Source organism: Bos taurus, chromosome 1 (assembly GCF_002263795.3).
Source record: "Bos taurus isolate L1 Dominette 01449 registration number 42190680 breed Hereford chromosome 1, ARS-UCD2.0, whole genome shotgun sequence".
Classification (NCBI taxonomy): Eukaryota; Metazoa; Chordata; class Mammalia; order Artiodactyla; family Bovidae; genus Bos; species Bos taurus.
The window spans coordinates 134,697,769-134,722,830 of NC_037328.1; the positions used below are offsets into that span (position 1 = coordinate 134,697,769).

The 25,062-nt window shown below is 49.5% G+C and overlaps 1 protein-coding gene and 1 long non-coding RNA gene across 2 annotated transcripts in view; one reads left to right on the forward strand and one right to left on the reverse strand.

Annotated features, from left to right (window-relative positions):
- Positions 1-1,740: 1,740 nt before the first annotated feature.
- The window catches only part of KY (kyphoscoliosis peptidase), a 46,477-nt gene continuing 23,155 nt past the window's right edge, over positions 1,741-25,062 (forward strand). The window contains exons 1-5 of the mRNA XM_024996334.2: positions 1,741-1,932; positions 5,205-5,267; positions 8,975-9,037; positions 20,158-20,232; positions 22,190-22,252. Coding sequence (XP_024852102.2) covers positions 1,797-1,932; positions 5,205-5,267; positions 8,975-9,037; positions 20,158-20,232; positions 22,190-22,252 — 400 coding nt within the window. The 5' untranslated portion in view covers positions 1,741-1,796. The remainder of the gene's footprint in view (positions 1,933-5,204; positions 5,268-8,974; positions 9,038-20,157; positions 20,233-22,189; positions 22,253-25,062) is intronic.
- LOC132345902 (uncharacterized) lies at positions 1,845-4,396 on the reverse strand. The gene is made up of 3 exons (XR_009495476.1): positions 4,205-4,396; positions 2,486-2,594; positions 1,845-2,221 (listed from the first exon to the last, which is right to left on the reverse strand). It is a non-coding gene; the product is annotated as an uncharacterized lncRNA (long non-coding RNA).

The following is a 25,062-nucleotide window of genomic DNA, read 5'->3' on the forward strand; positions in this document are numbered from 1 at the left end:
AATGTCTGGTGAGGGGCTTCAGCTCCCTGCCCTCCCCAGCCACCCCCATTCAGGTGCTGTCCAGGAGCTTTTGCTGGGATCTGCACCCTCAAAGGCCTTAGCCCCAAGGATGGGGTGACGCTGAATAAACCATAGTTCTTACTTCCCCGGTCATCTGGCTCAGCCAGCCTCCCAGCCGTGTGTGTGTGTGTGTGTGTGTGTGTGTGTGTGTGTGTGTGCGTGCGCGCATGTGTGTGTGTGAACATGCACACATACAGACGGGACAGGGAAGGACAGGGTTCCCTGCATAAGGAAACTGCCTTGGGAATTACCACCTTTACTGGCTCCATGCTGAGCCCTCTCCAGCCTCCAGTCAGTACTGCTGGAAGCCAGTGACTGCTCCTTTCATTGGCTGCTCAGTGGGCAAGGGGGCAGCAGTGATGCAACAAGGTGATGGCATTGTGAGCCACAGTCAACAGGGAAAGAGTTTCTGAGTCTGAGGTTCAGCTGTGTGACCCCAGCTCTATTATTGACTTGCCGCTTCACCTGTCCCTTTCCTCATCCTTAGAATGAGCGAAGAATGACAGCTACCACTTGAAGACCACTTATGATGCATCAGGCACTTCACCCACACATCACTGTCACAGCAGCCTAGTGAGGGTCTGAATTATGCCCATGGCACAGGTGACCAAACGCAGGGGAAGTGGCTTTTCCAAGGGAACAGGGGCAGCAAGTGTAGAACCCAGGCCTGGGCCATAGAGTCTGCCTCCAAGAGGTGGGGGAGCTTCCAGGGGCCATGGTGCAAGGTGGGGTCACTCAGCTCCACAGCAAAGAGGGTCCCAGAGCAAAGGCCTCCAGCGGCATGGGATTTCTTAATGGTGGAAAGTCAAGTTAGGGTCTGGCCCCAGCCAGGTAGGCCCACAGTGCCAAAGGCTACCGAGCAGATGCGCTGTAAACACTCCTGAGTCCCAGAGCCAAAGGCCGGCGGTGCTACTGGCTGGGCAGGCCCGGCCTCGCTAAAAATAGACGGGCCTTCAGGTCCAGCTCCCTGACCGTGGCCCAAGCAGGCTGCTCCCTGCACCCAGCCTCCTCCTCTCCCCCTCCCCTCTGCCAACAGGGCTAGAGCCAGGCTTCTAGAAGGTACAGAGATGTTAAGACTTTCACTTCAGGCCAGAGAGGACGGTTAGGCTGATGTCCAGTGGGCAAGTTCCAAGTTCTTGTAGGGCCATAATGGGGCAGGGGTCCTGACCTCAACATCCTACACATCTCCCTCTAACGGAGGGAGCTGTCAACCTCCAAGCTCACTCGGGGAAAGAGTGGTGCCAAGGGCAAAACTCGGCCAATTTCGCCACATCTTGCAATGGAATCTGAAGCCCCCTTGCCGTTTCTCTTTTACTGCACTGACTCTCCCCGTTGACAGCACTGTGCGGTTTCTGTATTTGTCGCGGCTTTCTGAGGTCTTCTGCGGACTGTCTCGGGGAGGCCCCCGGGATCGCGGGATGGGGCAGTGGCCGGCCGGCAGGCCGGGCCGGGAGGCAAGGGGCGCGGGGAGGGAGGCTCCGGAGCGCGGACAGCCAGGGATTTCCTTTCAAAGGTGACTTAGAGTCGCTTCATAAGGGTAGCGCCCTCCCGGGAGGGCCCTAATGGCGAGTTTGGCAGAGTCAGCGAAACGCAGCGCCGCGGCCGGGCGGCGGGGAGCGCCCTCTCCCGCGCCCTCGCGGTCGGTCTCCCGCGCCGGGCAGCGGCGCGCACGGGCCATTTGCAGCGCAGGCAGGCTCGCGAGCGGCCGCCGCGCACCGGCCGGAGCGGGGGGCACCATGGAGCTGAAGAAGGACAGCAACGCCGTGTCCATCGACATGCTGCTGATCGTGCACTCGGAGAAGCGGCGCGCCGCTCAGGGCGCGCACTCGGACCGGCCGGCGGACCCTGGCGCGCCGCCGCAGCGCAGAGGAGGTAACCCGCGCTCGGGCCGGCCCCGGCCCCCGGCCCCTCGACCTCCTTGCCCCAGGGCCTGCCCGCCGAGGGGCGCCCCAGGCGCCCCCGGAACGAGGTCAGCGAGGCCGAACTGCTCCCCAAAGCTGGCTGCGCCTCAGCTCTGCGGCTCTGGCGTCCTGTGGCAACGCGTAGCCCCGTGATTGCCCCGGGTTGACTCCCCGTGCATGCCTGCGATGCTTCCGTCACCCCGGGAGCCAGTTTCCTCTTGGTCACTCTTTGAAGGGTGCAGATCAGGTTGGAAGATGCCCTGGAGGAAAAGGACCAGAGCTTCAGGCCTGAATCCTGCGTGCCCGAGGCCTGCTCCCCACGGGCCACATTGCAGGGCACAGGGGACCCCGGGGAATTCGTGTACTGAGTCAGACTTTGAGATGGGGCCCCCCTTGGTGTCCTCGCACAAATCATGGCCTCACTTCCTGAGCCCTCTCCCAGCTTCCAACAGTAGAAGGCGTGCAAGGTGTGAAAGGCACACAAGCTGGGGTGGCGTTAGGCTGCTCTCCCCACTTTGGCTTACCTATGATTCTAATTGTCCTGCAGACTTTCCGGGGAAGGTGATACTGGTAAAACAAAGCGACTGTTCCCAGAGTGGTTGTGGAAAGCAGGACCCTGGCCCCTGTACTCTCCTAGGATAGGAAACAATGTGAGAAGAGTAGAGAAGGGTATTGTTAGAGGTTAAATTGGCCCCTCAGGCATCTGGGAGCCCCCCGTCCCTGTCTCTGAAGAAGCCCTCAGGAGCGCTTGAGGAGCCTGGTGTGCGGTGCACTAGACGGACTGTGCCCTGGCTCTTTGGGAGTGAAGTTTCACAGCCCTCAAGGTAAAACTTCTGCCTCCCGTCTCCCTTCCAGCTCCAGTGCTCCTCGAAGTCTGTCCCCAACTCTTCTGTCCCCACAGCCCCTGTGCACATTGAATACGTGCCTTCCACCCACCCTGCAGTAGCAGCGGGGCCATGGATGGCTCTGCCCCCCACCCCCACCCCGGGCCACGCAGGCTGCAGCTGCCCCTTAGCTCCTAGTGATGTCCAGGGGAGGCAGGCAGGGGAGAGAAAAGAGATGGTGGAGAGCTGAGAATGTTGACAGGCACCCAGTCTCCAGAGGATTTGAGGCCTAGCAGTTGTTTGGGTTCGTTGGTTCTGGTGTTCTCAGAGCTGCCCCTGGGAGAAGGGGACATGGCCTGTCTAGGGTATTTGTATTGAGGAAATTGACAGAGGCCGCTGGGCCTTCCTTGACAGAAATGTGGCTGCCCACTACTGCATGGACTGTGGTCCAGAGGGCCAGAGGCCCCCCACAAGGCACAGCTCCATGTCAGCCCATGAGTCCCCACCTCCCTCTCCTGCTCTGATCACATTTCTCCAAATGGTTCTGACACTAGAAAGAGGGTGGAGGACACAGAGAAGGCCCTGAGATGCCAGCGATGCGGACTGCTCAGTGAAGTATCCAACACCGGGCACAAACCCTCCATGACGCCAGATCAATGCACTTCATACTCATGATCATGACTCAGAGAAAGAAGACCCCTGTTTCTTGAGCCCTCTCTGCTGATATGTCGCTCCAAGTATTTTCCTGACGAAAGTTTCTTCCAGACGTTATAGAAGCACAGAGACCATGTCATTTATTGACAATCAGACAGTTGTGAGCTGGAGCAGAGGGAGAGCACACGGTCTCCAAGACCCGCTGGACAGCAGTGATGTCCAGGAGACCCCTAGCTAAGCCAGCACATGGGCCCACTCCTCGGGACAAACCAAGGAGGAGAAACGCTGAACAAGACCAGCTTGTTCCAAGGCCTCCTGCTGGTGCACAAAAATCTAAAACACACCCCTCCCCCTCTTCCAGGTGTGTCTTGTCCTCTGGTCTGCTCCCACTCCAGGGCCTGCCAGGCAGGGAATCCTCCTGGCTCTACAAAGGAGGGTCTGAACTCTGTGTCAGGAGAGCGAAGCTTGGTTACTTTCACGGGCAGAGAACCGACCGAGGGTGTGAGCAGGTGGCTTTCTGCTGTGTCCTTGTGGCAGAAAAGATTAAGAGGAACCAGGAGGCACGGAGTGTGTGTGCCGGGTATTGGGCTGCAAGGTGGCAGAGATGCCTTTTCCTTTTCTGCAGGGCCCTAGCACTTCCCCAGCCATTTCCTTAGAGCCGTGCTTCTCCAAAACACTCCTGGAAACCCTCAACTCCTGTTGCATATTCGCCATAGAGGAGGTAGCCTAAAGCTACCTGCACTAGGTCTGAAAAAGCTTCAATACCTCAGGATTTCTCCCCAAAGTCGATGGGACATGTGCTTTCCACTCCCTGGGTGTCAGTGAGGGTTCCAAGTGGTAGGTCCCAGATGCTGACTATGGAGGGCTCTGCAGAAGAGAAGGATGTCAAGAAAGGATTGGGGGCACTCAGAGTGGTGGAAAGGGCTGGAGATTCATACTGGAAGCTGAGCTTCCAGGAACATGGCCATAGGCTGCAGAGCAGGACTGGCCTGGTGAGGAGGCCTCTGCTGCCACCAAGGAGCCCTCGATGCTCCTTCCATGCCAGCAACTTGATTTTATCGCAGCTGCTTGCACTGCCAGAATATATGCCAGTTCTGTGCCAGGAACTCGACCTTGCAGCCACCACTTCCAGCCACCGCCAGAAAGAGAGAGAGAGAGAGAAAGATCCACTTCCATTCCCTTCCCTGTTGCCTCACAGGTCCCAAGATGCAGTGAGACACAGGTGCATCTCAGCGGATGCCTCGGCCACTCAGGCTCCTTGCTCTAGCTGCAAGGGAGGCTGGGAGAGCAGACCACCGTCACCCTCAGTTCCCATAGAGATCTATCACTTTCCATCTTTGCCCACTCCCCACCCTACCTTAGGACTCTCAAAGTGGAAGAAGGTTCACCACACACAGAAATAGGCAGGCAAAATGAATGTCTTCTAGCAGATGAAGAATCTAGCAGATGTCTTCACAATAACGCTTCCATACTTATGCAGTGGAAACGTGGGCATGACAAAGAGGCATCTCCATTGTGAAAATTCTCCCTGAATGATCCTGATAACCAACCACCACCCCTGAAAATTACCATGGTAATACTTTTTTAATGTTTTAAATGTAGAGGGTTGCATTCATTCCTCTGAGCTCTTCTCATTTGTGGGCAGCCTCTCTCAGACCCCTAGAGAGCCACATTCCACCTTTAGCTCAGATCCATTCACAACTGGTGCACTTGATCTGAGTCTCCTTCCACAGAAGGCCTCATGCTGGTCTTTGTCACTTCACAGGACTTCAAGGCGTCGGGAATGGAATCCGGAGATGGCAGAAACTAGAAGGAAATGACCTACATGGTAAATTCTCTCATCTTCGTTTTATTTTCTTTCCAATCTCTTGAATTCAACACATTGAAAAATGTCTATGAATGTTGGGTTTCACTTGTTTGATGACTGGCCTAGATGTCTAACCACTCAACAGTGGCTGTTTGTGACTCAGCCAGGCCTCTGGGGCCACTGTGACCCTGGAAGATTTCCCTTGGCATCAGGTCCCCCAGTTTCCTGGAGGCTGTTGTGGGGGGCAATGCTATCAACTCGAGCACCCACTTGTTCACTGGCTGAGCTATAAAGAAAACCTTGGCATTGTTTGGGATAGTGGATTTGGGTGTGTCCCCAGGGGAGGGGCTTCCCAGGTTATGCAGGGCATCTATCTTTTAAAAATATTTCTAAACAGGGAAAACAGTGGCCTGCCTTGGGTGGTGTTACTTAAGGCCTGGGAAGATGCCAGTCCAGGGTTCTGTGGCTCCTGGCCTGGAACCCAGAATACAATAAGATCTGAGAGAAATCCCAGCTTCCAAAGCTACCTCTTTACAGTGCCAGGCGTCAGTCACCCTGCAAGCCCAGGATTTCTCTGGCAGTGCCATGCATGGACCATTATACTGGGCCTTATTCTGGCCCTCCTTGACTCATAAGCCCAGCCTCCATGGACAAATACTGTGGAACTGCACTGTGGGCCTGTGAGAATTCTAGCAAGAATAAGACCTCCACTCCCAGAGCCCCAGTAGGGGACTCAGCCAGACCCTGACTATCTGAGCCCAGGATCAGATGACTGACTCATCAAATGCCAGTGGGAAGGACCCATCCCCCATGACCCTCCACAAATGGAGAAACAAGACCCCAAATGAACAGGACTGAGCACCTATGTTCTGCCATCCTTCTGACAGTAACAGAGGGAGAGGACGAACTTCTAAAAGTGAATTCATTCATTCATTCCCTCAGTAAAGGTGTACAGTGATTGCTTGGTTCTGGGAAGTGTTCCAGTTGTTGGAGATGAAACTGAATGGAATAGTCAGGAATGCCTACCCTCCTGGGGCCATGTTAGAATGACTGCATCATAATGCCGTTCACCACAGCCAAGTCTCAGCACCCTGGAGGTGAAGAGCTTGCCTGTGTCCCCTGTGCTATGCATGGAGATAACTTATCCTCAAGACACCCTCCCCCAACCAGGGACCATCTTCGGAGTCCTGGCTGATGGGCTTGCATGCGTAGGATGTCTTCCTTATCCTTGGGGTGGGACCATCAGATGGGAGACACACCAGTTCTAGCTCTACCTAAACGGACAGCTAAGTTAGCAAAACTGTGCTGTGGGTTCATGAGAAGCAGAAAAAGAATCAGACCTCCAAGAGACCTGACAGCCTCAGAAGCACATAGCAGCCCAGGCAAGTGGGCATGCCCCACCAGTGTGCGGGTGGGTGGAGGGCAAGTGGGTCGTGTAGGAGGAAAAACACACCCCGTCTTGGTTTGTTACAGCTCCTACTTCACCTGAGTTGTTGGAAATCCATCTTATGGCTTCTTGGGCATGTTGTTACATTAGAAGAGGTTTGAAGTATACTGAATTCATCCCCTTTTTACCATCTTCAGGGTTCCTGGTTTGGGGGAAGATTAGTGGAAAAACATAACAAAACACAAAAAGATATGGTAACTATTACAAGACTCTTCTTAAAGATGTGAAGTGGGTACTAGGTGCTAGTTAAGAAAGAGAATGCTTAAAGTAGTTCTTGCAAAATCACCCAAGAATTTTAAAAGAGTTTTAGGTAAATGCAGGGCTGGGGAGAGACTGCACAGAGGCCTTGAGCCCGGGAAAGGGGATTCCACCACTCTGCCAACATATGTAATTTAAAATTCACTTGAAGTAAAATTTTATTCATTTTTTCAAGTGGCATGCTTGTATGCAAGCAGAAGTTAAATCTACAGCTTCTTTCTGCGTTTTCTGATGGTGAGGTCCTGGGTACATACTTGCCTGGCTGGTGCTCAGGTCACCCAGCCCTGGTGACCAGAATGGTGCCCAGCCTTGGAAACTGGACGGCTTTCACCTGAGAAGGAAGCAGCTGCTGGCTTGTACTTGGTGGAGGGTGCACAAATGTGGATGAACATGCTGTTGGTCCCCCCTCTTGCTACTCATGCACTCCTCTGGCTGGGGTGCTGGCAGGATGGGGGGAGCCCAAGTGCTCCACACTTTTCTGAGCAGCAGGTGTTTGGGCTGAGCCATCAGCTTGCCCAGCAACGGGCTTCCCCTGCTGTGATTGGCTGCTTTCCTTGGTCCTGGCTGAAGTCTGCCTAGCAGCACAGGGACTAATGCCCCACAGCCACAGGGAAACCAGTTGTGCAGCCATGACTATAAATACCCTTACAGCAGCTATGCCAGCCAATCATCCTCCTTGAGGATTCCCTTCCCAGATCCTGTTTCCTCCACCCTCCAGCCTAGCGAAGATTACAGCCAGCTGTGCCCACAGGAGGTGGCCTCTTTGTCCTCGCCTGGGTCTGGCCTGGAGCTCCAGCCTAGCACATACTGCTTCACCCTGAGTTGGCACACACAGGCACCCTGACCCTTGCCCAACTGACCAACCTCAGCCTTCATGGGGCTAACTGACCTGGTTGGGCCTGCTACAGAGAAGCCTAGAGAGAGTGAGCTTCCCCAGGCAAGACCCACCCCCCACAAGGAGGATAGCAATCCAGTTCAGCTCAGTGAGCCACCCACCCACCGTGACCGGCTTCTGCCTGACCTAAGGCGTGGAAATGCTGAGTGGCAGCTCTGGTTAGGTATACAAGCGATGACATATGAACAGAGCCAAATCGCGCCAGTGCTCCCGAGGCATACTTGCAACTGTGCCAGTGGTCACTTCCAGGGACAGGCCCAACAGCCTTTTTGCAGCTCAGCAGGAGGCCAGGGGAGAAGATGGCAGGCCGGGGTGGTAGTGGCCCTTCCCTAGCCTCATCCCTGCCCCTCTGAAGCAGAGGTTCAAGGGCAAGACCAGACCACCACAGCTGCCATACATGTGCAGCAGAGATGGAGGGGAGGCGGTGCTTCCCACAGGAGGGGCAGGGGGCACCCTGCCATGGTCTATGGCAGGAGCTGGGCATGTCTCCATAGCAGCCTGACTCCACTAGGCTCTGAGCATGGCTCTGTGTCCCAGGGACACGAATATCACTAATGCATGGCAGGTGCCCTGCAAATGTTGGTGAACCTGAACCAAACTGCAAGCACCCCAACTCTGAGGCTATAGTAGGAGCAGGGTACCCTCCATTCCTCTCAGAGAGAGGCAGGAGGCTGAGCTCGGACTCAGGAGACTTGGGTTCAAGCCCGGGGTCTCACCTGGCCATGGGGTCTTTGGCAAAACGTTAACCAAAGTTAGTCAAAGCCACAGGCCCATGATTGAGGTAAGAGCCTTCCAGGCTGCTCCATAGAAAGGTGTGGAGATCAGGGAGGCCTCACACTGTGCTATGGAAACTGGCCTGGCTGCACCAAAGTCAGGAGCGGTGGTCACTTAGCCCATGGGAGACGTGCCCAGCTTTTAGAAGAGAAACTAACCTCTGCTGGCCCCCGCTGGGAGTGAGAGGCTGTGTACACGGGCTCCTAGGCGCTTGCCTCTGTGTTCAGATATAAGATTCTACTGATTCACACGTGTTGATACCCAGCCTGGCAACTCTCTGCTCTGCCCAGGGAAAATTCCATCCTACTCTGGGCCCCATGGTCACTGCATGCCCCTCTTGTCTTCCCTCAATAGGAAACCTGGTGGAGAAGCAGCATGCCCAGCAGACCCAGGTCATCACTTCCTACGACAACCAAGGTAAGGTTCCGCCACTACCTGTCCCCTCTCCCCCAGCTCCTGTGTGCCCAGATCTGCTGTCCTGGCCAGAGAGAGTGGGGTCAGAGCACAGACTGTGGAGAGCAGGGCCCTCTCTGCCCCGGGGATGCTGGAGCAACCTTCCCTCCCCACATCCCATGGTAAACAGTGAGAGGCTGGCCGTGTCCTGGGATAGAGCAATGAAGTCCTTGGGCCACAGAATCCACTGCTGTCATCATCATCACCCTGGTTGTCATCACTTTCGCTGAGCGCTAACCTCACGTCAGGCACCCTGCCAGGCCACGTACATGGTCATTCTCACGTGGGTTATGCCTCACAACAGTCATATTTGATCGGTACTCTTACTGTCCTCATTTTACAGATGAGTAAACCAAGGCTTAGAAAGGTGGTCTTCTGTCCAAGATTGCAAGGCCAGCAAGAGTCAGAGCTGGAGTACTCCATTCCCAGCACCATCCCTGCCCCCCACCACCCCAACCACTATCAAGACCTCAGCTGTCGCTCCTCTCACAGCACTGCTTCTACAGCCACCCTGGGACCCGGCTCCCCCCGCCAGGCCTCCCTCCTTCCGAGTCACGGCGGTTCCCTGGCCTCTCCCCCAGAGATGGAGCCCTCCCGGACAGGGCCCTCCACCCTGGGACAAGTTTAACTCAGCAGTGGGGATTCAGAGGGCCCTTCCTTAGGAATCCTCACTTTGCTGGACGGATCGTCCCAGAGGGTAGAGCAGGCGAGGGCGTCCGCTGCTAACTCTGCAGGAGACTAGATCTGAGAGCACCTCAGGGTGGAGGCAGGGTGGCTCACAGCTACAACTGGAGGAGAAGCCAGGTTAGAGCCCCACCCAACGTCCACTCCCCCACTCACTCACCTCCCCTCCCTGCAGCCGTGGCTTTCTGCTCTGGATTGAAGGGCCTGGGGCCTGAGAGCTCTCAAAGACTTGGACCTAAGACGTCACTGCCGGTGCCCTCAGTGCTCATGTTCTAACTCGTAAGGCTATGTCCAGAAGGCGGTGAGGAGGAAACCCTGGAGGACTCAGAGGTCCTCGGGGAATTGCTCTGTAACACCAGCTACCTCAGCATCCCCAAGGATAGATGCTGGCAGACAGTGAAGAAAGGCCTGCCAGCTCAAGTTCCAGCAGGAAGTGGCTAGTTCTTCTTGCAGGCTAGGTCAGCATCCATTTAGGGCAGGATTCCTGGGACAATGGCTCCAGGACAAACCCAAGGTCACTCAGTGGGCCCACCTCAACCTGTTACCCCTCTGAGCACTACAGAGACAATCCTGGGCCCCCACTTCTCTGAAATGGACTAGCAGCAAGCAGCTCACCCCAAATAAGAGTGAGTGACATAAGAGTAAGTGACACCCCACTGAAATGAGTGTGGATTCAGTTCAGTTCAGTCGCTCAGTCGTGTCTGACTCTTTGCCACCCGATGGACTGCAGCACTGAGTGTGAATTAGCAACTATTTATCTTACTTAGTTCTGGCCATACCCCCTTGTGGGGTCATGATATTATCCCTGTTTACAGAGGAGGAAACTGAGGCTGAGGATGCTGTGGTCCCCAAGCAGGGTGCTCCTGCCAGACCTGTAGGATTGGACTAGTGAAATGGGGCCTTCCAGTTACCTTGCCTGTACCCCATACCCTGGCTCTTGTGGGCCACTCACATGCCTCCTCCCAGGATCTGAGGCTTTCAGAGGTGGCCTTGGACAAGGTCCACTGAAGATCGGGATGGAATGGGCCCTCCAGGTCTTATGGAAGCCTGGACCACAGTGAGGGAGAGGCTGCCCTGCTCTGGGGCTGCGGCAAAGTCCCCACTCATGCTGATCCATTCATTTCACAAAAAGCACCTCTGGATGATGGCACTGGGGATCCATCAGAGAACACAACAGTCAAGGTTCCCTCCCTGTGAAGCTGACAACTGGTGAGAGAAACTGATGAACCTGACTAGAAAAATGCAAGGTGTCAGATAAGGTTGGGGGAGAAAATAAAGCAGGAAGGGGCATGTAGGGGGAAGTCACACAGCTGAGTATTCATTTCTGGTGGCTGCTGTGACACATAATCTCAAACTCGGTGGCTTAACACAAATGTATTTATTCTCTTCAATGGGCTTCTCAGGTGGCTCAGTGGTAAAGAATCCACATGTAATGCAGGAGATCTGGGTTCAATTCCTGGTTCTGGAAGATCCCCTGGAGAAGGAAATGGCAATCCATTCCAGTATTTTTGCCTGGGAAATCCCACAGACAGAGGAGCCTGGCAGGCCACAGTCCATGGGGTCACAAAGAGTCGGACATGTCTTAGCAACTACAACGATATTCTCTTCAACAGTTCTGAGACTACAAATCCCATAACAGTCTCACTAGGCCAATCAGTCTCTTGGTCAGCATCAGGTTCCTTTTGGAGGTTCTGGGCGATAATCTTTTCCTTGACTCTGCTGGCTTCTAGAGGCTGCTGGCACTTGTGGATTTGTGGCTGCATCACGCCAGTCTCTGCTTCCATCGTCACATTGCATTCTCTCTGTAAAGTAGTTCTATCCCGCTCTGTTTTATAATAATCCTGGTGGTGGCACTGGGCCCACCCAGATAATCAGGATCACCTTTCTATCACGAGATCCTTAACTGAACCACATTTGCAGACTCCCCTTTGCCGTAGAAGGTAACATTCACAGGTTCCCAAATTAGGACATGGATATCTTTGAGGGCCATCATGCAGCTACCACAGGGAACAATTTAAAATAGAGTGGTTGAGAAAGGCATCCCTGAGGTGACATTTGAGTAAGGGAGGTGATGAAGGAGCAGGTCACGCGGCCTCTGGGGATGAGCTCCCAGCAGAAGGGGTGGTAACTTTATGCAACAGGTGACAGAATGATCATGGGAATCTTGGATCTTCACACGGAAGAGGTCTTTGCAAGATTCATCTGTGACAGGCCTGATGAGAGGGGAGTGATTATAGAAGCCACAGTGACCTCAGGCCCCAAAAGTTACTCTTTGCAAATCAGATTTCTGTTGAGGCCTCCTTCCTGGTCACCTACCCTCATCCCCAGGCAGACTGCCTGTGCCTTCTTTGATCAGGGCTGCACTAGGCTCCAACTGCCGTGTTTCCAGACCTGGGACATCCCTGGTGAGCTCCATTCTGCAGAAAGAATCATGAATGGCCCTGGGTTTTCAAGAGCCCCGTGGAAGCCAGGGTCAGTCAGGCTGCAGGAGACAGCCTTGATCACACCTCTTGGCTGGTGCCCTGTGGCCTTGGCCCTGAGCTCTGGCACACTCGCAGTCACCCCACAGCTAGAGCTGCTGCTCAGGGCTTCCACCCTGAGTCAGACTGTACCTGGTGCGGCATCTGCAGAGCTGGACTGTCGCCGTCATCAGTCAGCTTGCTGTTCCCAGGGTGTCAGAGCTTACACTTCCTGCACTAATGCTGACTACCACACTCTGGGCAGAAACCTCTGAACACCCAGCCCAGGGCTGTTTAAGAGTTGGGTTTTTTTAGAAACACTTTAGCTGAGATTTTCTAACTCAGCTACTGCAGGAAAAATTCGAAGGCAGAGAATCCAGGTTGTAAAGGTGACAGCCAGTTATGGACAGAGTTAAGGAGCGTCTTAAGTCAATGATGACAAATATCTGACATGAATGCCGTACCACCACCCCCTGCCCCAGCACACACACAAATACACCCACGCATGTATGCATACACACACTCACATTCATATACACACGCACACACCTGACAGTCTTTGCTAATTGATAAGCGCTCCAGGCAGCCACTTCCAATCAGTCAGAGTTAATGAACAACACAAAATCTGTTTGCCATCTCTGTATTAGATGTTCAGAGCAAATTAGGTCTTCAGACAAAGCCTGATTCAAACCCGCAGAGACCTGGAGAGAAGCTGTTGGGTGAGAGGACTCTCCTGATGGGGTAGAAGGCTAGGCCTGCCTGCTGCATTGCCACATCTCTGGGGGTGGGAACAGGGTCTGGCAATCACTTCTCAGGTGTAGCAGAAAATAACCCCTAATATGCTTTTACTAAGACAGCCAAAGTTTCAGCTTCACAAAATGCTGTTTCAGTGATAGCTGGTGGAACTGGGAAGCGGTAACATGAGAAAGTCTGGGGCAGGTGATCCGAAATCCCAGGAAGGCCTCCTTTGGGTATACTTGTGACTAAGATTAGCATCATGGTATCTGACTGTGCCTAGGGCTTAGATCTCACTTTAAAGTTTGTCCAAATGATATTCCACTTTTTATCATTGGCAAATTAATGTTTTCTTTAAAGTAAGAGTTTTGTTTGGTAAGGAATGTTGCACTTGGCAAACTCTTAGCACTTCACACCTTTAGGAAGCACGGGGTGATACTGCAACCATGCTCACTGGGGATAGTGTGCCCAGGTCCAGGACCGTTTGGAGCAGAGAAGCCTCCCAGAAGTGCCCTTGCACACCTGTGAATGAGAGCAAGAATCACACCCATCAGGGAGGCCAGGAGCTTTGCTATTCTCTTCAAGGGAGTGACGATTAATAGCACCACTTGGGGCAGAGCCAGGAGGGGGCCTCAGGAAAACGTCAGATCCCGGGAGGGGGGGCCAGGGAGAGGCGAGGCAGTTCAGGAAGGGAGAGGTGAGAAGGGGTGACTGATGCATGAAGGGGTGACTGGCTAGTGAGCTTCCAGCCAGGCGAGTGCCCAGTGGGAGACCACCTCAGCACCCACCTCGGAAAGGGCTTATAGAGTTTTGATTTTCAGCTCACTCATTCTCTGACATAGCAACATGGCTGGATAGGAGTGGTTGGAAGTACCTGGACATTAGGAGAAGTTTGGGAAAGAGGTTTGTTGTTGAGCCCTGGTAGTTCAGCTGGTAAAGAATCCACCTACAATGCAGGAGACCCCAGTTCATATTCCTGGGTCCGGAAGATCCCCTGGAGAAAGGATAGGCTACCCTTTCCAGTATTCTTGGGCTTCCCTGGTGGCTCAGCTAGTAAAGAATCCTCCTGCAATGCAGGAGACCTGAGTTCGATCCTTGGGTTTGGAAGATTCTCCTGGATAAGGGAACAGCTACTCACTCCAGGATTCTGGGCTGGAGAATTCCATGGACTGTATAGTCCATGGGGTCACAAAGAGTCAAAAAAGACTGAGCAATTTTCACTTTCAAACCAATAGTCAGGTCAGCTTTGCAGCTTCTCTGTACTTCTAGAGACTGTTGCAGCCCAGCGTTTTCCAAATTTTGTTTGACGAAATAATGCTGGGTCAAGTAGACTTCTGCAGAACTTCTCAGCTCGTTGTGTGATGTGACCTACAAAAGGGGAGGAAGTGGCCATTTTTCTCAAATCCTTTTTGTTATAAAACATCTAGTGGGCAAGTATAGCTTGGCACCCACTTCGAAGACCAGCTCTGAGTGTTCGGGGGAGAAAGCGGAAAGGCAGTGGTGAGTAGACCCCTGCCCTGGGCATTGTGGGAAGACACACAGCCGTCATTTGCTGCCCATGGCGATGGTAGCAGATCCTCTGACCAGAGCTGAAAGATGCTTTGAACTCTGAAACACTTAACATCCTAATTGTCAAGTCACAGGCTGATTTTCTCTGCCAGTGAATGTGCTAGAAACTACAGTCAAAATGAATGTTAACCCCTTCAAAGTAATCCCTTGGAGGCTACTTTGTACCTTTTAAACTTGTTTAAGAATTACTTTCCTTAACACGCAGAGCAAGGTTATGAGCTACACAAGAAAGTCAGTATTGTTATTCTGTGAAAACACATTTAGCAGGCAAAGAATTAGTAAATGGAGTTCTTATGAAATCAATAAGGAAAAAAATACCACATCAGTAGGTAAATAAGCAATTCACAAAATAAGTTTAAAACGGCAAATAAAATACTATACTGAAAAAAAATACAATACTGAAAACTTAATAAATACACAAAAACAGTGAGATGTCACTATTCATTGATTTTTTAAAAAACTTAAAGGATTAATGACAATCAAATGTCAAATTTTTGCAATACAAACCACCCCAAAATTCAGTTCCTTAGAACATTTAACAGCTCACAAGTTAACGGGTTGTCTGGATGTTCTTGTCTGAGCCACACCTGGCTGCCTGCAGGTCTTGGCTAGCCTCACCCCTGTGTGTGGTCAGTGGGAGGGCTGGCTGAAGATCAGCTGGTCCAGGGTGGCCTCACCTGCGATGGCTGTGCTCTGCTCCCTGTGGTCTCTTGCCCTCCGCAGGCTAGGTTAGGCACAGTTACATGGCAGTTGTGGCTGGAATCCCAAGAATGGAGTGGAAGCAGCAGAGTCTCTTGACATAGGTTCCAAGCCTGCACAGCATCATTTCATGCTAATTGGCCAGACTGCATCATCAGGCCAGCCCAAATGTGGGAAGGAATGAAAGACCTCTTTTTGGAAGGAAATACAAAGTATTGTAACCAATTTTGCCACTAAACACAGAAAGAGTGCGCAAAGTAGACACTCTCTTACACTGTTGAGAGAATCATAAAATCATTCAGGAGATTTTGCCAATATCTAACAAAAGCCTTAAAAATCTCCATACTCTTCAATACATGTTTAAGAATTTATTTGAAGAGACCAATTTGAAGAGTGTGTAAAGCAGTGTGTCAGAATGTTTGGGTTTCCCTGGTGGCTCAGTGGTAAAGAATCTGCCTGCCAACACAGAAGATGCAGGTTCATTTCCTGGGTCAGGAAGATCCCCTGGAGGAGGAGATGGCAACCCACTCCAGTATTCTTGCCAAGATAATCCCATGGACAGAGGAGCCTGGTGGGCTACAGTCCGTGGAGCCACAGAAGAATCAGACACAACTTAGCAACTAGACAACATCAGAATGTTCATCACATCATTGTTTAAATAGCAGAACATTTGGGAACTCTTAAATATCCAACAAACAGAAATTTCTTCTTATGATTATAAACCATCTGTAGAACAGAGTACTATGCAGCCATTTAAAATGACTTGTGATGATATTCAGTAACATGTAATGTAAAGACAAGTGAAGAAAGCAGGGTACAAAAACATGTTTATTATTATCCTGCTTTGCATTGTCACCTATTTTACATTGTTCTGTATCACATAAGTTCTGTTTTAATTCTACTTTTACTTTTGCATTTGATTGGTATTTTTAAATTTTTATTTTAATTTCAATTAGCATACAGTATTGGATTTTCTGGTGTGCGGTTCTATGTGTTTTAACACATGCTCAGATTCATGATACCACCACCACAATCAGAATACAAAGCAGTTCTGTCACCCCCAAAATTCCCTTGTACAGACTCTTTGTATAGATTCACATCCTCCCGTCACTCCTAAGAGTATTGTTGAGAAGTATCGCTTGACATGGCTGTACCAAAAGGTGTTTATCCATTCACCCACTGAAGGACATTTAGACGTTTCCAGTTTGGGGTAATTATGAATAAAGCTTCTATAAGCATTTGTGTACATGTTTTTGTGTGAATGTAAAGAGTCTCATTTCTCTGGGATAAAAGCACAAAAGTATACTTGTTGAGTCATATGTTAAGTACATGTTTTGTTTTTTTAAGAAACTGCCAAACAATTTTCCAGAATGGCTGCATCATTTTACAATATCACCAGCATCTGTGAGGGATCTAGTTTCTCTTCAACCTTATCAGCATATAGCATTATCATTATTTTTTATTATTGCTCTTCTAATAGATGTAGTATCTCATTCTGTTTTCAGTTTGCATTTTCCTAATGGTTAATCATGTTGAACTCTTATTTGGTGAGATATCCATTATTTTACCCGTTTTCTAATTGGATTGTCTTTGCATTTTTGTAAAAAATCAATTTGCCGTATTTGTGTGGGTCTATTTCTTAATTCTATTATGTTCCATTGAGCTATATATCTATCACTTTGTCAATATCACACTGTGTGATTACTGTAGCTTTATAGAACATCTTAAAATCCATTGGTGTTCTCCTATCTTTTTCTCAAAATTAACTTGATTTTTCTAGTTGCAATATCTTTCTATCTAAATTTTAGAATCATCTGGCCTATATTTACAATCTACAAAATTCCTCCAAGGAGTTTAATTGAAATTGCATGAAATCTATAGATGAATTGCCAACTTGACAATACTGAGTCTTCCAGTTCATGAACATAACATATTTCCCTGTGTATTTAGTCAGTCGGTTCAGTCCCTCAGTAAGGTCTGACTCTTTGTGACCCCGTGGACTGCAGCATGCCAGGCTTCCCTGTCCATCACCAACTCCCGGAGCTTGCTCAAACTCATATCCATCAGGTCAGTGATGCCATCCAACCATCTCATCCTCTGTCATCCCCTTCTCCTCCTGCCTTCAATCTTTCCCAGCACCAAGGTCTTTTCCAATGAATTTAAGTCTGCTTTAATTTGTTTGATCATATTTTTTAGTTTTCAGCATAAAATTCCTGCATTTTTTTTAAGATTTACACTTAACTATTTCATTTTTTGGAGCCTTGGGAAATAGTAATTTTAAAATTCAATTTCTAATCATTTATTGTCAACATAAATATAATTGATTTTGAGGTGCTGACCTTGTATCCTGTGACCATTCTTAAACTTACTTTTTAGTTCTAGGAAATTCTTGTGTAGGTTATTTGGGATTTTTCCATGTAGACAGACATGTCACCTGTGAATAGGAGAGTTTCACTTCTTTCTTTGTAATCTATATGACTTTTCTTTCTTTCTCTTTTATTTCTATTATTTCACTGGGCAGAACTTCAGTACAGTGTTCATTAGGAACAGTGAGAGTGGCTATCCATGCCTTGTTCCAAATCCCTGGGGGGAAAGATTTACACTTTTCACCATTAAATATCCGGTTAGCTCTAGGTTTTTGGTAGGTGCCCTTTTCCAGATTAAGAAGCTTCCTTCTGTTCCTAGTTTCTTGAGAGGTTTGTTGAGTGGATATTAAATTTTGTCAAATGCTTTTTCTGTATCAATTGATATGATCATGTGAGTCTTCTTTAGCCTGCTAATATGATGAATTACAATCACTGATTTTTTCAAATATTGAGCTAACCTTGCATTCCCAAAGTGGTATATTATTCTTTTACTATACTGCTGGATTTAATTTTCTAATATTTTGTTGAGAATTTTTATGTTTATGTTTACAAGGGATATTGAATCTATAGTATTCTTTTCTTATACTGTCTTTGTCTGGTTTGGGAATCAGATTGATGATGGCCTCATAAAATACATATGAAGTATTTGCTGCTCTTCTATTTTCTGAAGGATCTTGTGCAAAATTGAAAATTAAACTACTATGACAGTTTTGTTAGAATTTGCCAGTGAAACCTTCTGGACCTGGTTTGGGTTTGCTTTTTGTTTGTTTTTGAAAAATTTTGAACTACAAGCTTAGTTTTAAAAATACATATGGGAAATTTCAGGTTATTACTCCTTCAGTGAGTTTTGATAGTTTATAGCTTTCAAGGAAATGGTCCATTTCAGTGGCAGAAATTACCTGTATAGAGTTATTTTACTATTCCTCATTATTCTTTTAGTATACATGGGATCTAGAGTGATAGCCCTCATTTAATTCCTGTATTGACGTCTTGATCCTGATTTGTGTCTTGTCTCTCTTTATTTGGCCACTCTAGTTAGAGGTTTATCAATTTTACTGATTTTTTCAATGAACCAGCTCTTGGTTGTGTGGATTATTCTGTCATTATTTCTTCGAATATTTTTCTGCATCACACTGTTTCTTCTCTATTTCTGGGATCTCAGTAACAGGAGTGTCAAATCTTCAGGTACCATCCCACAGGTTCTGTTCACTGTTTCCCTCTGTTGTTCTTGTTGAGTAATTCTATTGCTCTCTGTTCAAGTTCACTGACTCTTTTTCTGGTCATCTCTACTTTGCTATTGAGTCTATGCAGGTCTTTTTTAAATAATTGTATTTTTCAGTTCTAAAATTCTTATTTGTTTCTTCTTTTTATCTTCCAAGTTTTGCTAGTACTTTGTGCCTTTTCATTTATTTCAAGACTATTTACCTTACTTTTTAGAGCATGGTCATCATGGCTGTTTTAAAATCTCTGGCTGATAATTCCAAAATCTGTGTCACCGTCAGGTTAGCATCTATTTATTTTCTTTTTCTTTTTAAGTTGATGTTTTCCAGGATCCCTCTATACTGAGTAACAGGGTTTTAGCCTTTGCCAGGTCTGCACCGCACATGCACCTCACAGCAGCCAATCAAGCCATTGTTTTATACCGTAGTTTAGTTCTCAAAGACTGTGATATCATGTTTAGGATGAGCACGTGCACAATGTGAATGAGATCCATTCATGTAGAGGTGACCTCAGGAGTTCATCCATAACTTTATGGAATTGCTCTCTTGATTCCCTCCTCTTTACAACCCACTTGCCAGTCCTCCAGCCCTAAATCTTGGGACTTTAGCTTTCCTACTCTTCTGGGTGCATCTCTGTGTCTGCATCTGGAAACAACCAGTAGAGAACAGAGAGAGGGAAAGAAATCAATGAGTATTTTCCCCTACACTATTGGGAATCACAGCTTCACTGGTAACCACCTCCCTTACAAAGACTTAGGTGTCTGTTGGGCCACCAAACTCACTGCTGTACTGATGCCAGCAGAATTTCCCTGGGGGCTGAGTCAGGAGATGAAAGAAAAAAGGGAAAAAACAAGAGAGGGTTTCCTCCACTTTGACTCTTCGAGTTCTCCTTTCTCACTCCACAAGCCAAAAGAAAGAGCTTCTCTTGGAGCACTTTTTCTCTGCATCCACCGTGCCCTTATGCATTTGGGTCTGCCTTTGAGTCCAGTCTAGGTAATGCCATAGGGGAAGGGAATGGTCAACTCTGCCAATTTGATGATGCTTTAAATTCTAATCTTCTTCCCCAGTTTGCCTTCTAGCATTTGCTTTGAAGCGTCCTCAAACAGTCGGTCTATTCATTCTTTCCAGTGCACTGAGTGCGAAAGACACGGTGGAAGTTGTTTACTCCATCCTGCCCAGATCTGGAAACTGTCTGCTTATTTCTTGCTTTGGGGTTTTGTAAACAAAAATTATCTGCATATTGAAAAGAAAGGTCTACAACCAATTGTGTGCTGTTATTCAAACATCCGTCATGAGACATTGCTCCCTTTTCTGGCAGCGTCTGGCTGAGAATATTATCTATTCCTTTGCAGGAACACAGCTGACTGTGGAGGTCCACCCTCGGGATGCCATGCCCCAACTCTTCAAGAAGTTTTCCTTAGCTAAACGTACGTGCGTACAGGGCTGCTCGTGTTTGGAGGGGTGGCATGGAGGGCTGGGGCAGCTGGAAGGGCCAGAGCCCAACCCGGGGAACCTTCTGGGGGAAGGAGGAGTGACCTGAGCCTACACACAGGGAACCAGCAGAGCCATGGCAGCTTCACCCTGGGACACTCTCTTCTCCACACTCAATAACCCCTGTTCTTGGGTCACACAAGGCATTTAGCTAAACGCGAATTTCATCACAAGAATTTTGTTGTTCTTAGACGCCGTGTATTGACTGCTTAAAAAGTGGTATGCACTGTCCATAAGCACTGTACACTCAATAGGTTTTTAAGTCTTTGTTATTCACCAGTATTAGCCCTACTTTTTAGATCAGCAAAGGCTCAGAAATGTGAGATAACTGCCTGTCTCCTGATTAGGAAGCAGATCAGAACCCAGGTCCAAATGAAGCCCATGCCCTTAGCCACTGTGCTTGGCTGCCTTCCGTGCTCTGCGCACGGGCCCAGACCCAGGCCTGCGACATCTCCACTGCCCCCTTCATGGTCCTTACCCTGTATCTGTCCATCTTGGGGCTACACAGGGGCCTGGGGAAACTCCAGCCAAGGAACAGAAGCTGCAGAACAGCCCAGGCTGACGTGCACTGCACGTCCACTTGCGGGGTGGGGAGCCGCAGGGCAGGTCCCCTACGGCTGCCTGGTCCTACAGACCTCAGCAGCCAGGAGATCGGGAGGGCAGGCCCTGGGAGTCAGCTAGCTGGGTCAGATCTCAGCTGTGGGACCTCAGGTAAGTAGCCTAACCTCTCTTTTGTACTCAGCTTCCTTATGTACAAAAGGAGGAAAATGATTCAAGGTCCCTCAAAGGATTGCTGTGAGGTTACGTGAGACAGTCAATAAAGCACAAGCCAGGCAATAGTTAAGCACACAAAAAATCTGGCTACTATTTTGAACCCCTATCACTCTACCGAAGAATGTAGATGGAAACAAAATATGAACGGAAGAAAGACAAGGCCCACTGTTTCTCAGAATGACCTACGTACATTTGCAACCTTCTATTTTTTTTTATTTACAGCCAACAATGACCTTCAAGAGCAAAGAATAACTTCCCTTGGCAGCCCTATCCCCAGCTCCTCCTGGTTCCATCCAGGACCCACATCTTCCTGACCTGGTTTCAAATCAGCAAGAAATTATCTCCTGTTGTTTATGGAGTCTAATGACAATTAGTGAGCATTCTGCCTTACTGGGCTTCCCTGGTGGCTCAGATGGTAAACAATCTGCCTATAATGCAGGGGACCCGGGTTCAATCCCTGGGTCATGAAGATCCCCTGGAGGAGGGAATGTATCACTACCTACTCCAGTATTCTTGCCTGGAGAATTCCATGGACAGAGGAGCCTGGTGGGCTACAGTCTGTGGGGTCGCAAAGAGTCGGACATGACTAAGCGACTAACACACTCTCACACACACACACACACACACACAATGCCTTAATAGTCTTGCATTTATAGATTTGATTGCCCTTGAACCTTCCTGAGGAATATTTCCCCTCTTTCCCCTCTCATGTCTGCTCATGGTCAGTTCTCCTGAGATCATCTGGCAGTGTGAATTGACTGACACCCTCAGGATCTCCAGCTGTGGTCCAAGACAGCAGGAGCATCCAGTGTGGAGGCAGGAACAGGGACTCCAGGCCTGCTGAGTAATCCTAAGCCTCGATGTCCTAGAACATTCTTTCTCTGCTCACAGACTGAACTCCTCTTTCTTGTCATCCCCCATTGGCTCTGAGTCCTCCATATCTCACCAGAAAGCCCAGGGCAATCCTAGCAGTAGTTTGGTGGTGGGTGGGAATGAGAGCAGGAATACTGTGAGAGGGAGAGTGAAGATGAGGGGTCAGAACCACCACACAGAATCATCTGTGCTTGCCTTTCTATTTCTTCTGAAGTGTCTCTACTCCTGACCTTTGGGATATTGTAGGTTTACAAGTTGATAAAAATGGAAACACAAGACCCCGGCAGCCTGGAGGGAAAGATACCCATGGTAAGTTGCAAAGCCTTCTTGGGATTGTTTTCTGAGATTGGGTTAGCCTCATGAGCCAATCTGCAGTCAGTTGGAAATGGCTCCCTGGAGCAGTCCAGCTCCTTAGAGCTGGGTATCTGGGGCCATGTTGGGGCTCAGAGGACAAGACTATCATGATTGACTGGCAATATCTGCTATGGACACAGGTGGAGAAGTGAAAAGCTCACACACCAGATGTGATCCCAAAGCTAAAGCACAAACCCCACCAATAACAAGGCAGCCCATTATGGGAAACATTAGAACAGAGTTCAGAATTGAATTAAGTTTTAAAGCAAGTGTCTGTAAGGTAGGAGGCATGTGAATCAACAGAGTGAGACAGGGGAAGAAATCCTGAAAGGGTGATGGACAGCCTGGGCTCAAATCCTAATTTTGTTCCTCACTCACCTTCCCATAAAGAAGGCTGAGCACCAAAGAACTGATGCTTTCAAACTGTGATGTTGGAGAAGACTCTTGAGAGTCCCTTGGACAATGAAGAGATCAAACCAGTCATTCCTAAAGGAAATCAACCCTGACTATTTATTGGAAGGACTGATACTAAAGCTGAAGCTCCAATACTGGAAAAGACTCTGATGCAAGGAAAGATTGAGGGCAGGGAGTGACCAAAGATGAGATAGTTGGATGGCATCACCGACTCAATGGACATTTGAATTTGAGCAAGCTCTGGGAGATAGTGGAGGACAGAGGACAGAGTGCTTCAGTCCATGGGGTCACAAAGAGTCAGACACAACTGAGCAATAGCAACAACACCTTCCCTGTGCCTCAGTTTCCCCCTCAGTAGACCAGATGGCATCTAAGGCTTAGTACATTTTGTTACTTCTTCCTAATGTTTTGCTTTAAAATGAGAATAATTTAGTTAATGCCACTGGTATTTTAAATGTATTTATGCAAAATCATATTCAAATCTTACATAATCTGCTCAAAAAGTAAATTTAATGAGGCATAAATCATTATGGGTATTTTTAATGTTCAGATATTGTAAAATGGAACCAAGAAAGGGTAAAACTAATAATAGGGTTTTCAGTCCCATTTTAGAAATGCCATCCTTCTTCGAAATGGGGGCAGGGGAGACCTCATTTGCAGAGCTGAAGCTTGTTAAACGTGTAAGTCCATTTCATATCCACTTAGGTCACCGTGATGGCCCTTGTCAGAGGTGCAGGAGCCACAGTCCATGGGGGGAGAGGACACTGAGATGGGGGGAGCTCAGCAGGGCCTACTGCTGCATCCCCATCCCTTCTGAGGGCCCAACTGGGTGAGGGCCCCATGGTGGACCACCCAGGATAGGCTCTGAGGTGATCTGAGTGATCAGAGGGGAGAAATCCCAGCTCTGGCATGAGACAGGTGAGCCATGATGGCACTGGGTTTCCAGGGAGCCTCTGGGTAAAACTGTGCAAGACAGAAGGCTGGAGGCAATCGGGGGAGGGGAGCCAGGGAAGGTCTTGGTCCTTGTAGAGGAGCAGAAAATGAAGAAAGAAGACGCTGGGTTGCTGAGCAAGGCCGCAGCCTCAAGTGGAGTTTGCACTGCCTGCCCACCCACCACACACCCTGCCTTCTCTTAGGACAGGAATAGCCTCAGATCCTGGTGTGTCAGAGGCTCCCCACCCTGCCCCATGTGAGGACTACTGCAGCGGGTTAGCAGGGACTGAGGGAGCAGAGAGAGGTGGCCAAAGCCAATCTGAGCTTGAGAAGGAAGTAAAAGGCTTCGGTCCTAACAGGAAGGGGCCCGCATCAGTGGGGACACGCAGAACAATCCGTGTGGCCTGCTCCTGATGCTGAACTTGACTGGAGCCTGGGATCTCCTCTGTGGCTGGACAATGGCCAGCTCCCTAACCAGCTGGCAGTGCCTCACATGCAGTGCCAGCCCAGGGAGTGTTGCAGAGCAGCTTAGGCGAGAGCTGGTGGTGACACCTTGTCCCCACCAAGGAAGCCACTGCATCCATCTCAGTGAGAACAGCAGCTCTGCCTCCAAAACACTGTCTCCAACTCCTTTCCACTCTGACTTACAGCCCCGGTTCTGACTGCGCAGCCTCCGTGCTTGCTGCTGTGCTCCTCCTGTAGCTTGTGTACCTACTTAAAAACATTTAATAAATTATTCTTCTGCTTAAATTAAAAATAGAGGGGGCTGTCCTCAAAGGATGTGTGGGTTACATGCAGGAACAGCTCCGCACTGGGCACAGAGGTTTTATATCCCTGTTCTGTGCTTGCCTGCAAAGGACCCCCTCTTTGCACCCTTCCAGGGAGCAGAGCACCTCTAACCTTACCACGTGATCCACTATCTCGTTCACTCCCCCAGGTACCCCACAGATACATGCTTGAGACCAGGCTACTGGATTCAGCAACTCCCAGTGAGGGAGATGTCGGCCAGCCATTCCAGGCCATGTGCAGTCCCTCCAGGCACTTTCCCCATCGCTCTGCTCCTCCCAGGCTTGCTGTCATGTCCTGTGGCCCCCAAAGCACCCCTCACTCACCGCCCCCTCCATCATGACATGGCAGAATGAGAGTTGACCCCCTGGAGTTGGGGGATCAGTGCCCCTTTGGCTCCATCCTCTTCCCACTCCCTCCCTGACCTCCCACCCAGGTTGCCTGACTTTGGTCAGCCTGGGCCTTGAATAAGAAAGACCCAGCCAAAACCCAGGCTCTTTTCTGGGCTGGGGCAGGGGTTTGCTGCCTGTCCGTCCTTGGGTTGCTCTGACCATTGATCAGTTAGCTCTGCAGTAGCTATCTGAGTCTGCCCTGGGTCTGGACTCCCTCTGAGAAAGGCAGGACATGGGTGA